The sequence below is a fragment of the Hippoglossus stenolepis genome, chromosome 24 (genome assembly GCF_022539355.2).
Source record: "Hippoglossus stenolepis isolate QCI-W04-F060 chromosome 24, HSTE1.2, whole genome shotgun sequence".
Lineage (NCBI taxonomy): Eukaryota > Metazoa > Chordata > Actinopteri > Pleuronectiformes > Pleuronectidae > Hippoglossus > Hippoglossus stenolepis.
Genome location: NC_061506.1, coordinates 6,479,029 through 6,495,736, shown reverse-complemented (window position 1 = coordinate 6,495,736; position 16,708 = coordinate 6,479,029). Strand labels below are relative to the sequence as shown.

Genomic DNA, 16,708 nt, shown 5'->3' with positions numbered 1-16,708 from the left:
GATTCACCTCACCTCTCTGCGTGGATCTATTATTAAACGACACTCTCCTGGCCTTTCAGACACAGACAAGCACAAGGGATGTCTTTCTCATTTTGTCCTCTGCCTTAGTAACCGGAGCCGCCGCGTTAAAAGATCTGCCGGGGCGGTGTCGGATGCCCCGCCTGGCCTCCAGCTCAGTCCTGATCAATGGCTGCTCGCATTTCACATGGGAACACCTGTCTGCGGTAGTGAGGCTGAGAGGGGGAGACGTGATGAGCTGCTCTGACGCTGAACAGGGCTTGTTCTGCTACGACCCTTCATTTTTGTTTATGTTCCAGACTGTTTACAACGAAATGCATCATTTAATCTCAAGTGCAGCATCTCTCTCTCTTTGAGCAGAACTTAAATTAAAATTCGACGCCGTGCAAAAGCTTTTACTTTTATTCATATTCACTCGCAACAAGTTAAGCTTGTTGCTTACAGTGTCAATTGTGTTTTGACGTTTCTACTTTTACTGAATACAACAAATCCTAGCGTTTCTCCACCATCGGGGTATGTGGAGACCTATTTTAATATTATTATCATTTAATAATCAATTAAAACCAAACTTCAGAATCAATCAATACTACAGCCAGCCAGCAGGGGGCGATCAAGATGCTTTGGCTTCACTTTTAGGGGCTGACATGACCTCCATATTAATAAACAGTACACTCCTTCCTAATGTCCTAGTTGAGGACGCGAAGGCCAGAGACACAGAGAATTGTCTGTATTGTTGTTGTTATCTGAAAAGATCAGCTAACAACCCGGGGCTAAACAAATTAATTAAATCGGCGTAATGAGGTGAGGAAGATCACTTTGTTCGATTTGTCCACTTTAGAGTAGAATGGTCCATCCCATCTTTAACCAACACGTCTCCCCAAGTAACTAATGCAAGTGGTTTGGCTCTTTGATTACAATGTTTGTCCTCTGTTCTTGAATTAGACACTTATTTTTAACATTTTGCCGAGTAGTTTGGATTCGGGTCGAGCAGATAAAAGCCACATTATTAAGGGGAAACAACGAATGCCTTGTTTGCTAATCATGGATTAAAGCCTGAGGTTCTCACTGTATAAATATTTTACCGAGTAAGAATTATATAAAATGGTCTGTTTTGTTGTGGAGGAAAACTTTTTGCCGTTCAGTATGACTCACTGAAACTTGCTGTAGCAGCTTGATGGCAATTTAGTGATCTATGGGGAAGATGTTGCAGGACTCACACATAGACACAAAAACACTTTCACAAAATGGTTTGGAATAGGTGAAATACAACAACAAGCTGAGCAGTGACTTTTTCCACAGCAAGAGAAAATGGGTTTTAGATTTGTCTGGAAATCCAGGAGAGAAAATGAGTTCAAAACAAAGCAAAAAAACATCACTATCACAATAAATACATACAAATTGTAAATGTATTACCAGAGTAAATTCTGAAGGCAAATGTCCCAATAATTCAAGGTTAAACGCGACGCCAGTCTGTAGCTGCATTCAGCCAGGAAACATTACACAAGGGATACATTTAATACAAGTAGAAACCATGTTTTGGTCCAACGTTTGCTGCCTGTCCTCTAAAATAGTAACACTATGTGGACAAATTGTTCCATCAAGGTCAACAACACAACTTTCTACATCGTTCCTGGTTTCAATAAAGAACATCTGAAGCCACTTTTACAGCCTGTTCAAGGTGGACATGTTGCTCTGCCTCGTGTGGGTGGCGGATTTAATCAGTGAGGCTTCATCCATATTATAAAAATGGAGCATTTTAAAACTTAAACAATCTCAGTCCCCACAAGTGTTTTATCTCTGCATCAGTAATAATCCCCGTCCAGACGAACCCACTATAGAACGTAACCATTCACGAACACTGAGAACTACAAATAAGAAACAATGGTGAAAGGTAAATGCATGGATTTCTTTTTCTTGGACCAATGGCATTCTTAATGGTGTTCGGGGGAATCTCTGTACAAGTGTGTCCTTGTTTCACTTTCTTGCAACTATCAACAGAAAGGAGCTCGGCTGAGTCAAGGATGAAACCAGTTAGGAGACAGTAAAACACACTGCAGGATAAAGAGCCTCTGCAGGAGGAGAACATAGTCGCCAGAATAAAAGCTTTTTTATGAAACATAAAAGCCTCCCTCTTTAGCTTTAGACTCGGTGAGATTAAGGGGGAGGTCACATGACTTAAAAAACAGGGAGAGGCAGCCGCCTGTGGATTGTTCTGAGTAACAGTGTGAACAGCAAATAAGTGCCACTCTCATTTATCTTCACAGCTACTGTTTAGAAAGGCACTTTACCCCCAGCTGCTGCTGTAGCTGCCAGCTCGAACCTGTGGCCACAATGAGCATGTCAAAGCACGCTTCATCAACGTTGCCTGGATAAACAGCAGTTGGAAAATGTATTCTGCTAAAGTACTTTTTGAATAATGGCGTCTAACGAGGGGAATGTCTCAGGACTATTTTTTCTTCCCCTCAGGGTGCCGGCGCTGTCGGAGAAGAAAAAAACACCGAGGCCTGTGTGCGTCCGTTTGACAAAGTTGTTTTCGCTCCAACTCCAGATGTTACATTTTATTCATGTGCTTTTCCCTTTATAGGCTTTTCTCCTGCAGCCCTCCTGCCCCTCATTATTCATGTGATAGCTGTTCCCGCTATGAGCCACCTCGGGCCTAACACAAGTTGTTTAGCATTCCGGTACGAGAACGTAAAGATTCAAATCCTGACTCAGATTGTGTCCCATTGGATGCTGGAATTTTTTCAGGGATCCAGTGAGTTTCATTATTCAATACATGTTAACAAGAACTCCCAGAGACAATCACGGCCTGAAGATTAGCCCCCTAAATAAACACCACATTGGAACAGGATGGGACTTGACTTTAAGTTTGAGTTTAAGCCCACATACCGTGTCACCTTCTCTATCACACTGTGGAAAAAAAATTGTGCTGAGATACATCATGGTTACGGTGCACTAATAAATCAGGCACAGGGGCGACTATATCTGTTTGGGAAATTGGATTTTTGTTCTTTGCAGCTTCAACAAGGCTCAACTAATGACGCAGCGGCCAGCTGAGAGACACTGATAGAAGTTTGCTCTTGCTCGCTTCATAATGTACATCATTTAAGCGGAGGCGGCGGCAGGGTCACGGTATAACATTTTAACGTCTTTATATTTATCTGGGAAGTAAATGCTTTGAAAAATTGTATTTCAGCAACAGCCTGTAACAGTTGGGAGGATACAGGAGAATGGCATCAATTTGTTTTTCAGGACAATTGCAGCCAAATGCAAATATTATCTTTAACCAGCTTCGTGAATGTGTGCGAGTGTAATTGTTTGCATATTTTCTATATTAAATCTATCATTTCCACGTTTAGCACAGGCAAGTAATGATGATAAGACAAGATGACTAGACTTAATTTGGTCGTAAGAGCCCACATAAAAACAAGTCAGCACCCCAAGCTTTGTCTTTGGTATAAGGACAGTCCCTCATTGCCACAATGTCAACATTTTAATGCTCATGTTTATGGTTTCAACCTTTAAATAAAAAATGCTGGTTAAATAACAGTGGAGATTAGGAGGAAGAACATAAGTGAAATAGGAAGGGACTTTTAGTGCCTTGCTTAACGACATTCTGAACACAGTTGTAAAATGGTTGCCCTTTCTGTTTCTCCTACAGCATTTCTTAGCCAAAAGACAAAGATTAGACGTCTAAATAATACAACTGCTTTGTTTTAGGTGCGACACAATAGGGGAGAAAATACAAAGGGATTTCCATCAAGTCAAAGAATCAAAATTAAAGTCTAATGCCGAGTCTGTGGAATTCTTTTGTGGCAATTGATTGTTACCAATGTCAGAAAATATTTGTATTGCTCAGGTTTAAAACATTGTGACTAAAACTTAAAAATTACTTAACAGAACACTTTCTTCTTACCATCATGAGTTCCCTCTGGAATGACTTCCTCTCCTTGTTCTCCATGTTGGTACACTCCTCTTTGAGTTTCTCCAGAACTGACGCCACCCGCTCCGGTTCATTGTCCAGCTCTGTCCGGCAAAAATAATTCAACGGCAAATTCCCATAGCCCAGGGCGTCTGCAAACGCTCTCCAGTTTCCCACATTCTCCATTAAAACCGTCCTCACAGTTGCATAAATGTACGTAAGAAACTTGCAAGGCTTCAGGATCTGCTCCAGTAGGATGGTGGTCGTTAGGTCTGGCCCACACCAATAAATGGGCTTGACCTTACCCAGAACCAAAACGTTTTTGGCATGGACAAGACCCATCTTCCCCTGATAGTATCCAATGTACCACTCTTTGGTCCGCAGCTGCCCTCGCAGTTTGATTTTCTCCTCACTGAGCAAAGCAATAACATCCCCTTTCTTGTACTCCAACAAATAGGTGCTCTTGTGCTGCCTGATCACCGTTTTAATCAACTTCCCAAACTTCAGGTTGGTAATGCACCGGTCCTGAAACTTTGGGTATTTGGAGGTAACAGCCAGTGGCGAGAGGACAATCTTATCCACCTCTTTCTTTTTCAAGAACCTTCTCTGACCCGTGATCCTTGCTCCAGTCTTTGGCGGTGGCTGTGGAGTTTGGACACAGAACTGGGTGATAATACAGTCGAGGGCGTCCTTGACTTGAACCCTGAGAGTGAAGTCTGAGATGCTGTCAGGGTTGTGCGATGTTATCATGTATTGGAGCCTGCTGACCTTCCCCAGTTTGACCTGAAATCCCCGAATCACGCCGGCACCTTCGCTCGCCTTCACCTGGTAGTTGGACATGTTGGAATACAATCCCACCTGGAGGTCCTGAGGGTATCCCAACACATACTGGTGCTTCCCCCACAGCTGAAGAGCCACTGGCGGAGATGAACTTGCCTGCCGGCCCACCTCGCTCACCAACAAGGTCTTGGGGGCACAGTCATGTCCAAACATGGCCACGACTGTCTTGAAAGATGGGTGGATGTGCTTGGGTCCATAAACACCCAAAGTGACTTTCCTTTGCACATGGTCCCAAACAGTCATATTGTGGCTGAGATACTGGGACTGAGCCACAACAGCAATATACATGCAGGGTTCTAAACTGTCCAACTGCACCTGAACTGTTTCCTTGTAGATGTAAGCGTTAGGAATCGGTGCGTAAGGCCCCTCTTTGCAATCGCTCCGAACACAAAGCACTTCAGCAGTGTGACAAGTGTCTTTCTTCACAGTTACTGCTACCTTCATCTCCAGCGTGATGAAGGACTTGGTCTCCATGTTGCTGAGCTTTATCTCCACCACAGGGCTCAAAGTGGAGCAGTGGTCAGTGTTAAGCTCCAGTGGAGGGTCCAGTAAGGCTTTCATGGAGATCTGCTGGTGGTCTCCATTGCTGACGTGGCCCTCAGGGATGTGCACGCTGATATGGGTGTCTGGAAGCTGAACAACTCCTCCATTACTGTCCAACGTGCACACTATGTTGGTTTCCACAGGCTGTGTCTGGCCCCACCCGGGACTTTGGCCCAAAGACTGGAGGTCGTGACAAGACCTGGCGAGCTTTCTGTGGTTTAACCAAGCAGTCCTAAAATCCTCCCTGCTCTGAAACTGCTCTGGTGAAGGAGCCTTAAGGCCCGTGAAGAATCCCGAAGACGGTAAGGTTGGATTAGACTGTGCTTGCAGAACAGACAGTTCTGAGAGACTATGAGAACGTTTACTCCTGAAAAACGGATTATCCCTGTGGAGGTTAGGTACAACTTCTTGGTTTGGGCTGGTGGGGGTGGTTGTGTTAACATGGCAGCTGCTGAACCCATTCATTGGGCTAGTGTTGAAGTTGGAGCAAGATGATGGTGAGGCCAGAGCATCGAACAGAATAAGGTCTGCTGAGTTCCTTAGACCCACATCTTTGCAATTTTGATCTAAAGAACAGATAAGTGGGTTCCCAGAGAAGGGGCTGTTGTTGTAAATCGGGGAGGGTCTAAGGGTCACGCCTGTCCACTCCCCCAAACCTCCAAACTCCTTTGACCCATCCTCATATCCTTCCCCGAGACTGTCGATCATCCCACTGTCGCTGAGCGAAGAGTTCCTGAAGTTGACCGCTTGGACGTAGGCGGCTGGGATGTAGCCCATCTCTGTGTTGTTGTGGGCGTACCACCACTCTCCCCCTGATGTGTCCAGCACATAGAGGCGATCGCCCTTGGAGAATTTCAGTGTGGTGAAGCTGTTGGGGCAATAATCCTTTATGGCAACCACTTCCTGTGCAGCTCCAAAGGAGGAGGAAGTGTCCAGCCTTAAGGCACTGGGAGAAGGCACTGGAAAAGAAAAAAGACATCAGACCAAATCACAATTTTATCTCATTAAACTATTAATCATGGTCTCCTATTTGTCTTGATTGCAAAGTGTTTGTAGCTGGTTTGGACCTATTTGAGACAAGTGCACTTAATCTGTCACTGGCAGATTATCATCAACATGATCATCTGAAAGCAGCTACAGCATTTACAGATCACTAGTTAAATGTATGAGCAGATGAGCTGCACAATTTCCTATTTTTAGTCCGCCTCATTGGCGTATATGGAGCATGTAAACAAAGCGCTAATTCAATCGCTGAAGTGAAAGAGCCAAGAACAAAAATAGGCTTATTATTAATTTATGACTAAATAATTAAAACAGATTGTTTCAATTCTATAAATATTAAGCGATTGACAAATTGAAACAATACATAGAAAATAAAGCATTTTTACATAAATTTAAACAGACTATGTGGCAAGATGTGATGGAGACACTGACCTTTGACATCGTTGAGACTGGCCCCAGTGACCCCTTCACTGAGGTCGATGAGTGTCCCCTCCGACTTGCAGCGAGGGAGGACGTGGTTGTTGTTTGTTACTCTGATGATTCGATGGGCAGCCATGGCTGGTACTTATCGTAGCATTCTCTCATTGGCAGCCTTTCATCTGGAAAGGGAAACAAACACAAAGGATTTCACGGTGGAAGCAGCCAGCAAATATTAAACACATCTGCATTCAGGCGTCTGGCTGATGCTCCGCTATGGAGCAAACTCCAAAAGCAATACTGCAACGTGAAGCGTAATTTTCTAGATCAGTAACATAATAAACAGCAGCAAAGGTCAGAGCGCAGCGGCAGAAAATAAGGTTGACAAATGTCACGTATTTTTTTGAGTTATGAAGGTTGTGCTTGCTGAGGAGAGAAATGAGCTCCCTGCTGAACATGGAGACTTTTGATCCAAATCGATGCAAAGAACCCAGAGAGAGAGAGAGAGAGAGAGAGAGAGAGATGATTCAGAGGAGGAGTAATCGAAAAGCAACATAGAAACAGAATCAGAAGAGATCTACGTTTTGAATGAAAGTGACGATGACGAAGGTCGGAAACAGTGTAAAACACGAGGAGAGTGTTTGTCGTGAGCACACTTTTCTATTATGACATTACAGTTATTAATATGCAGCAGTAATTAAAATCTCCTAGTTGACATTATCCTTCAATTTGTGTATGAACACACAAACGGCAGATGACTGTAATCTGATTAAAGTGGCTGCACTAAACTGTTTTGCTCCAAAAATGTTGTTCCCTTCAGTCGCAGGAGACGAGTACTCCAACAGGATGTGGCAGAGCGGCGACAGCGGGAACGTTTGCATTTGCACGCTAATTATGCCATTTTAATCTTATTAAAGGCAACACAGATTGTGGAAGCTGCCATGTAAATTACTTTCACTGATCATATTAATTAGAGCTTCAACGTTTGGAGCCAAATTTCCCCCCCAAAAAATATTTTTTATTCGTACGCAGTCTGTTTTCAACAAATCACCGTGCATCCTGTTTTCCGTCAAACCTGAGAAAGCCACCCAGCAAACAATGAGCTATTATTAGTAAGGTTGGATATTAATTATTCAGAATCTTCCAGCGTTGAATGCAGAGCTTTTAGTCTCCGAACAGCTGGTCAGAACTTCCCCCAAATAATCTGTCTTCACACATAAATTCAGCCCAAAAAGAACAGAAACATGTCTTCACTATAATTAAACAGTAATAAGGCTGTTGCTTTTTGAACAAACTTAGAAACTAATTCAAGATTTCAAGGGTTGGAGATCAATTTTCATTCCATTTAAAAGAAAATTGTGATATCCAGAATATTCCCATTTTTTTAACGTTGATTCCCCCCAAGGACAACTTTTATCAGATGAGATAAAGAAAAAAAGTTCCATTCCTTTTCCTTCCCTCAGCAAAATGGTCAAGTAGACTGAGCGTAACTAATCTCAAAAAAATTAAGTACAAAGTCTATTTGCATCTGAACATGATCGTGAAGATGTCACAGGAGGATGTGAAAGGAAAAACATGGAAACACGATTAAAAAGTTCCCAGTTGGTTTTTGCATTGTTTTTAAATGCACTGGGCTGATGTATTAATACTTTGCTCTAATCAATATTGAAATCTCTATCTGATCCCTTCCTCCTGCTGTAGCCGAGCTGAGTTTTCCTTGTTTAATGGCTGCATCTGTTCACCTGGGAGCTCGTGCTGGAAGCCAGTCAAACTCCACAGAGGTGACATTTCATTTTCATCCTGCGCCGTCTCCCCTCGTCAAGGAGCGTGTCACCCGTCGATAAAAAGAAAAAACTCTCCTCCCGCTTGAAAGTGAGCACTTAGCGGGAAGCCGGAGCGGGCCTGCAATCAATAGCGAGCCGACAGACAAAGACACCGTCACCCGCTTTAATATAACGCCGAGGTGATCCCTGGTAAATGCAGCAGGAGGTGAGGATGGATCTGACAGATGCAGAGGGGGAAGAAAATGAGAGGAACTGGAAGCTGCTGTTCTCTGCGACAGGAAACGCAGCAGGAGGCTGAGAGCACACTGGATTCCTCTAAATGACCTCTGCAGATCCACAATCAGCCTCCTGGAAGCTGAAACCTCCTGTTATCAGAGAAAACATCACGGCCTGGAGGGGAAAGAGTCACCAGACTAAACTCTCTGAACACTTTGCATCTGTGAAAATAGGACTTTTACAGACCGGATTCTTCAGCTAACACAAAGTATATATAGCGTTCTGAGGAATGAACTCCATTTAACTTTTTATTTACCTCATATAAGCAGAAAATTTCAATAACAGAGAGAAGAAATTATTTTAAAAAAGGAGCTTTCAGGGGATGTGCAGCAAAAAGCTGGAGGGCTTGTGGGTTAGCCGTTCTCAAAATAGGTAACAGGGATGTTTCTTTACCCCACTGCTGCACTCAGTGAAATTATTAGCTTGTTTCAGTCGGGCTGACAGGACAGAGGAGTGGGGGGCACGGCGGGGAGTCGAAAGTTTAATTAGCCGAGAGTCAGCCGCTCCTAATCCCTGGATGAATGTTGCTATAATAACCATTTCCAGCCGCCATATGCACACAGAGTTTATCGCTTCCTCATCGCAGCTGTTTAAAATGAGCAGATTGCAGGATGGAGAATGAGACACGCGGAGCTGTTAGCGTGTGGCTGTAAAACAAAAATCTATCATGTCAAAGATTAAACTAAATCCCTAGTATGTGATATCTGAATTTGATCTAGCACTGAATTCTGTGTGTCAGCGTTCAACAGGCCGTAATCCTGGATCAAGGAGGGAGGCTGAAGAGCTGAAAACTCTTAGATCACAAATCAAACAAACCAAAGTCAGCTCAGCCTGAGTTACAATTCTTCACTATTGGTTTAAGGAGATTGTTCAGAAAATCTACAAATATTGATACCAAATAGACAGGTTTTAATATCATAAATACAAATATACAGGTTTTCTCACTCAATATGTTGTGGTTGTTCTTTTTAAACCAAAAAGACTATAATGCTGCTTTACTTGGCTCCATTAAAGGTCAACTTCATGTACAGCAGTTTCAGCACAGGTCATGGTGAGTAAGGCACCTCACTGACGAGTTCAGGGAAATGATGTCCTTGTACATAAGAATGGCCAAAGACAATTCAGCTATTAGTTCCACCTTCGATGTCTGTGGAGTTCATGTTGGCTACTGACCCCTGTGGACCGCCGTAGATGATTTGGACAAACTACTGCGGCTGCAACTGTTTTTTGAACTTCTCTCTTCTCCTCTGAACGTATCTGCATTTTAAAATCTATGAGAATATGCATTGTGCTCTGTCATTCGTCAGATTGTGATGGTGTCCCTCATCTTTGCAACTTTCCTCAAGGAAAGCCCTGATGGCTGATGTGCCTTTGATTCATGAGCCGTCTAATAAATCAAAGATAAAGCTGTTACTAATTTAGAAAGAATGATTAAAAATGAAGGGCAACTTTTTCCCTTGAAGCTGACACTTCTTCCTGCTCTGTAATATAGAATATGATGTCATAAACCTGCCTTTATTAAAGGCTCAGAGTGATGTTTGGTGTGAGGTACAACACACGGAAAAACGTTATATTCCTGCAGCTTTATTACATTTTCAGGTTGTTTTTCTTTTACCCTGCAGACCTGCTGATATCTAACCTGCAGACACAATAAATGAATAATAAATAAAACCTTCCACTTGGCATGTGGTCAAGTACATTAGTCTGCGGCGCTGCTCTGCCCCAGCTGCCACTGTTCATCATCACAGAAATGCATCCGAAAAATATTACAAACTGCCCTCGAGGTAAATTTACAGGTAAATGAGCCTGATACGTACAGAGTTTTAGTGCCGCTTGCACCTCAGCACTGAAGGAAATTCTTCACGAGAAGAGAGGTTAGGGCTCAGGAAGAAGAAGCGGCACTGAGGAGCACGTCAGAGGGTCAACTTCAGGCCAGCAGGTAGTTTAATTTGCAACATTAAGCTTCCGAATGCTGTAATTTAACTTGCACATCTCGTTTCGCAGGAAAAACAGCCGGGAAACGAATCACAAAGAACGATGTGATAAAACGTCTTTCTGTAAATGGACTGAGCGTGTTAAGAGTCTGTTAATGTCACGAATTCAAAAGGTAAAAGCAAATAACTGTCACATTGACCAGCATTTATAATCCCATGCAAAGGGCTGAGCAATTAAGTGTGTTTTTAACTCATCACGGTTGAGCGATGATGTGATGCAATATGTAGGACATTTATGTTTCACTTTTAAAACTTGTTTTCTTTCAGCTCCACTTAAATTTTATATTTCACTTCGAGCCAGAGGCAAATTAAACTGCCGGTTATTCAGGGACATCATCTTCTTTTAAAATACCGTTAGATTTATATTTACATGTTTAAGTTTTCTACCTTCGAGGGAGCCGTTAGTGAGTCATGTGGCGATGCAGCTGACAACATGACTGTTTTCATTCAATCACAGTGAGGTCGAAGGGAAAAATAGAAGCTATGTGGTGAAGAGCATGAATTTGATGAAAATTTAAGCCAGAAAGGACCTTGTCCTCGGGTCCTTGAAAGCACCGGTGGAGGCAGTAATCAAAACAGTCCCTGCTCGTTCTGGAAACAAGTCCTCTTTCAACAGGATCCACACGTACAAATACAGTCAAGTTCAGGTTTTATAAACATGTTAAAATGTTACGATGTGACTAGCGATTTGTTGAGCGCATGTATGACTATTTTAGATAGGTTTGGTATTAGTTATTTGAAGCAAAAAAATGGGTTGACAGCTGATATTGACTCGTGATTTGGTGGATCGCGTATATCGGTGGGACCTCGATACTGTGGCTCCATCCCCCACCCCAGAGCACTACTGCGCAGACTCTGGGTTAAATTTCTGAATAGTAGGAGGAAGTGAAGAAACATCATAGACCTGCAACAAGTAGCCACGTTAAAGAAAATGAATATTTCAAAAGCATGTGAAATCTGTCGGCTATTAACAGAATTATTTGAACGTATTGTTGGTTTGCACCTCAGACTGAAGCTCATCGGATGCTGTTCAGGCTTCAAACTCCCAGTGGGAGCTTTGGATAATGACTTTAATCAGTTCATTATACTTGTTAATGAGATTATTATATGGTCTATTATACCGTATCTGTATAAATATATGTTGATCAACAGAGCGTGCAGAAAACAAGATGTCAGTAATGTATCGAGAAAAAGATATTGAGGAGAAGTTTTCGAGCTACAGCGTAAAGGACTGTGTGCTGATCCAAATCTGTGTGTGTGTGTGTGTGTGTGTGTGTGTGTGTGTGTGTGTGTGTGTGTGTGTGTGTGTGCTGAGTGGCCATTCATTACAAAATGGAGTGCACCTTCACGTGGAGCTGGAAAACAATGACATGCTAGTTTTCAGGCTTAGCCCTCAGGGGTGGAGACAACAGTGTGTGTGTGTGTGTGTGTGTGTGTGTGTGTGTGTGTGTGTGTGTGTGTGTGTGTGTAGGTCGGGGTATTTAGCGACACTTTCACATCAGTTTGAGGTCATATATGTGTAAGATAGAGGAGGGAGGAAGATATGATGAAGCGGAGAAGTGAAGAAGAGTATAATATTTGTTCAAAGTGGAAGAAATTGAGGAAAAGTAGTTTCATGAAGGGAAGAAAAGATGGAGGAGAAAGAAGTAGAGGAAAATTAAAGAAAGTGGAGGTAGTCTGGAAGAAAGGGATGAGAAAGACAAGGAAGCGGTGAAGAAACACAGGAACATGAAAACAAACATTAGGAAACGGGAAGGTATGAGAAAAATGTAAAAGTATTGTGTCAAGAAAAAGGGGGAAGGATTAGGAACAAGAAAGAAAGGGAATAGGAAGGGGAAAGAGGGAACGAAGAGGAGACATGTGAGGTGAGGAGAGGAGGGTGAGAGCAGGAGAAAAAGAGAAGAAGAAGGCGTTAGGAAGAGGAGGAAAAAAAGAAATGAGGAGAAACAAGGAGGAGGAGGAAATGGGAACGACAGTAAAGGAGGGTAAGGAAGAGGAAGGAGGAGACAGGACAAGAAAAAACAGAAAGACTTGTGGATGAGGAGAAGGCAAAAGAGTTGCTAACTAGTAAAACACAAGTAGACTGTGTGTGTGTGTGTGTGTGTGTGTGTGTGTGTGTGTGTGTGTGTGTGTGTGTGTGTGTGTGTGTTGTGTGGCTGCCTTAAGACAGAGAGAGAGGATTTACAGCTTATCAGATGACCTTATTGGCACGTGTGTATGCGCACCTCCTCGTGCGCACATGTGACAGGGGCCGCTAATTATCAACTTATCATCTCCAGTCGTTTTCACCTCCATCTGCTGCAGAGCTCCCGACAGTAGCTGCCTGTGTGTCTATGCTAATTTAAGAATATCCATAAAGAAATGAGAGAGAGAGGGAATAAAAAAGAAAGACAGGACGGCTTTCAGTTTACACCTGTAATAAATACTGGGGAGATAAAATAGGAATATTATAATAGTATAACTGAAATAAAGCAGAATAAAACCCTAAAAAGAAAAGGAGGGTTAACTATTAAAGTGCGACTTCTACCCGAAGTTCAGGCTGAAGAGTTTTTGCCTGGAGATTCAAAAATGCTTTTAGAACGCAGTGCTGGGAGGCGGGGCTAAGACACGCCTACCAACACACACACCGACATCGTAAACACACGCATACAAGTTAAGGCGTTCCATTAAACCTCGGAGCCCGGAATTTCCGACCCCTGAGTCAAAAGTTGCAACTGGAACGCCACCTCAAGTCGGAATTTCGACTCGGAAGGTCGGAGGAACCTCACCACCCCCAACTTCAAAAATCCAAGATGGATTGCGTGATTATTAGTATGCCTGAAATACCGCGTAATGCGTTATTATGAACAGTTTTTGCTAACAACGGATAGCTGTTAACATTGCTATCAACTCGCGTTATTTGGGTGTGACGTCAGAGTTATTAATTAGTTAATGAGGAAGTTTTTCCTCTCCTCATTGTCAGAACTGTTAGGTTTCTCGATCATTTTTAACATCTCAACCTTAATATGTAAAGTGCCTTGAGATTATGTATATAAGGATTTGGCGCTATACAAATAAAATTGAATTAGCATCAACAACGTCTACTTTCTCCGACATCACACATAATACCCACAAGGCCACCTTCTTAAAGGGCCAGGCTCATAACACATTCATGAGTGGTCACTGGTGGCGGTGGGCTGTCCAACACACACACACACACACACACACACACACACACACACACACACACACACACACACACACACACACACACACACATATATATCCCAAACAGTTGACTATGTAAGAAAGGTCCTAGATGGTGGCCCTTCAACCCATGAAAGTGGATTTTTTTAGGAATTTGCTCATAAATGATATCAAAACCATATTTCATAATAAAGCAGGCATATGATTTAGTTTACAGCTCAATAGACAGTATCACATAATAATATTTATAATTTCACAATCAACGTTAGAGCACATGCAGCAGAAAGCATTATAATAGACAGAATAACTTATAATGTGTCTAACTTCAGAAACGACACCCAGGCTAATAACGAGGATTCATTAAGTAATAATAACACATTATATAGTCATAGTGCAGAGACGTGAGTGGAGCCGAATTTCCCTCCACACACTGTTCTGTGAAATCAACAGTGAAGCTGAGGGGATATTTCGTTTAAAATGTAATTAGGAGGAATAAAGTGTAAATTGTAATGTGAACGTGAACTGACCTCTCGCTGGCTGGGAGCCTCAGAGACGCGGATGGAGACCCCGCGGTCACTTCTTCCTCCTCCTCCTCTCGGGTTCTCCTCGCGTCATTTGTCTCCAAGGTGGAAAAACACGAACAGTGGAAAGAAAGAGTGCAATTGAAGAGAAGAAGCGATAGTTTCCAGTTTCCCAGAAGTTTTTCAGCGGTGACAGATGAAGACGAGACGAACAGGAGGCGATGCTTCTCCGCTCCGGTCAGCCGGAGGACTGGAGGAGGAGGAGGAGGAGGAAGAAGAGGAGGGCTGGCGTGTGGGGTGAAGAGTGGTGACGTCACGGAGAGGGCGGGGCCACACACACGCACACACACACACACACACACACACACACACACACACACACACACACACACACACACACACACACACACACACACACACACACACACACACACACACACACACTTGCATTTGACTTTATTCATCAATTCCTAATCTTGTGATTGATTTACTGGAGAAACCCACTCAGCAATCAAGTAATCTATTACTCATTACTCTATTAGTTGTTTTATTGATTGTGTGTGTGTGTGTGTGTGTGTTTTATTAAATGAAAGCTCTTCCTTGTACTTTTGCATCACTCTTTGATGAAAACTTTTCCAAATTGCTCAATTTGAGGGATTTCACTTAAAGGGATAGTTCACCCAAAAAGTATCTTTATGTACTCACCAGTATGTCGATGGAGGGGTGAAGTGTTTGAGTCCACAAAACACTTGGGGTAAACCGCAGTTACTTCAATTGTACTGGATTTGGCTGAAACGCTGTTTACCCCTGAAACTCCAGAAGTGTTTTGTGGACTCAATCATAGCGGTGAGCAGATGAGTGAATTTTCATTTTTGGGTGAACTATCCCTTTTAAGCTGCTGAAGTTCGGAATTTTTGTATGTGAGGGAAGGTGTAAGAAAAGACGACATTTTAAACCAACACATCAAAACACGGTTGTTCTCTCGCTTCATTTTGATTGCACACCATTGGTTCATCCCGTTTCACATTGTAGTGGCTGTAAAAGAAAAACCAATGAATCGTGTGACATCTCTCCTGCAGCATTAATTTAAGGCCACCTTATCGCCTTACTTGACACACAGAGACTAATGTTGTGTAAGCCGATTCCTCCTCCACTCCCCTGCTGCTCCTCTCCCTCTCTTCTTCTTCGACTTGTCAGTACACTGTCACTATCAATTAGGGTGGTCCCGCACTAATTGAATCCTTTACTTCGGCTCTTCTCAAAATCTACTTTATTTGGGAGAACAGGATTCAACGCTACAGAGGTAAAAACAACAAACTGCAGTGAAAATCAGGTTTTAACACTTTGGTTGAATTTATATTTCACTTATCCGGATTTAAAATAAACACAATAAACCTGCCTTTGGAGTAAATAATGACCAACACGCTGTATGAATTGTTCTGCGTACCGAGCAGCCCTCTATAAATAAAGTTGAGTGGAGATGAAATGGCTCGTGCAGCAGGACGCTCCTCAGATTAATGAGGCTGAGTTCATTGGGAGTTTGGTGATTAAACGCCACCAGCGAGCGGAAATCCCTCCGCGGCCGCCGGGGTCTGTTATTACAAATAACATGGAGCGGTGGAAGGATGTTCTTCTGTCTCGTGCATGTAAAAAAAAATGCATGAAATTAAAAAAAACAAACTCTAAAAGGCTTTTTCAGAGTTGATATAATTGGTGTCTTCCGTGTAGAAATACAGCTTTCATCTGTCTCATAGGCCCCCCCCGCTCTCATCTCATTGACAAAACCCGCTCAGATGATGTGTCCTCTCTGAAGCTGCTGTGAGGGAGGAGCTCCCTCGTCACCCCCCCCACCCTCTCATTCCTGCCCCATATCAATCATATCACCAAACCAGTCTTCTTCCTACTCCGTGACATCGCCCGTCTCCGACCCTCACCGTCACCTACTGCTGCAGAAACACTCATTCAGACCAGACTACTGCAGCAGTTTACTCTTTGGTGCCACAAACAAAGTCCTTCACAAACTCCAGTATGTACAGAACTCTGCTGCCCGACTGTACTTACCAGTACCCACTCAACTGATGACCTCCACTGGCTCCCAGTAAGATACAGGATAAACTTCAAGATTCTACCTCAGCACCTACAAGTCCCTCAACAACCTGGCACCTACCTCTCCAACCTCCTCCACCAGCACATCCCCCCCCCACC

At 43.0% G+C, this 16,708-nt stretch overlaps 1 protein-coding gene across 1 annotated transcript in view; it reads right to left on the bottom strand.

The window, feature by feature from the left end:
• Positions 1–14,745, bottom strand: part of sh3bp4a (SH3-domain binding protein 4a) — a 23,289-nt gene extending 8,544 nt beyond the window's left edge. Inside the window, exons 1-3 of the mRNA XM_035150733.2 lie at positions 14,510–14,745; positions 6,758–6,924; positions 3,935–6,282 (exon numbers count right to left, since the gene is read on the bottom strand). Coding sequence (XP_035006624.1) covers positions 3,935–6,282; positions 6,758–6,881 — 2,472 coding nt within the window. The 5' untranslated portion in view covers positions 6,882–6,924; positions 14,510–14,745. The remainder of the gene's footprint in view (positions 1–3,934; positions 6,283–6,757; positions 6,925–14,509) is intronic.
• Between the last annotated feature and the right edge of the window lie 1,963 nt (positions 14,746–16,708).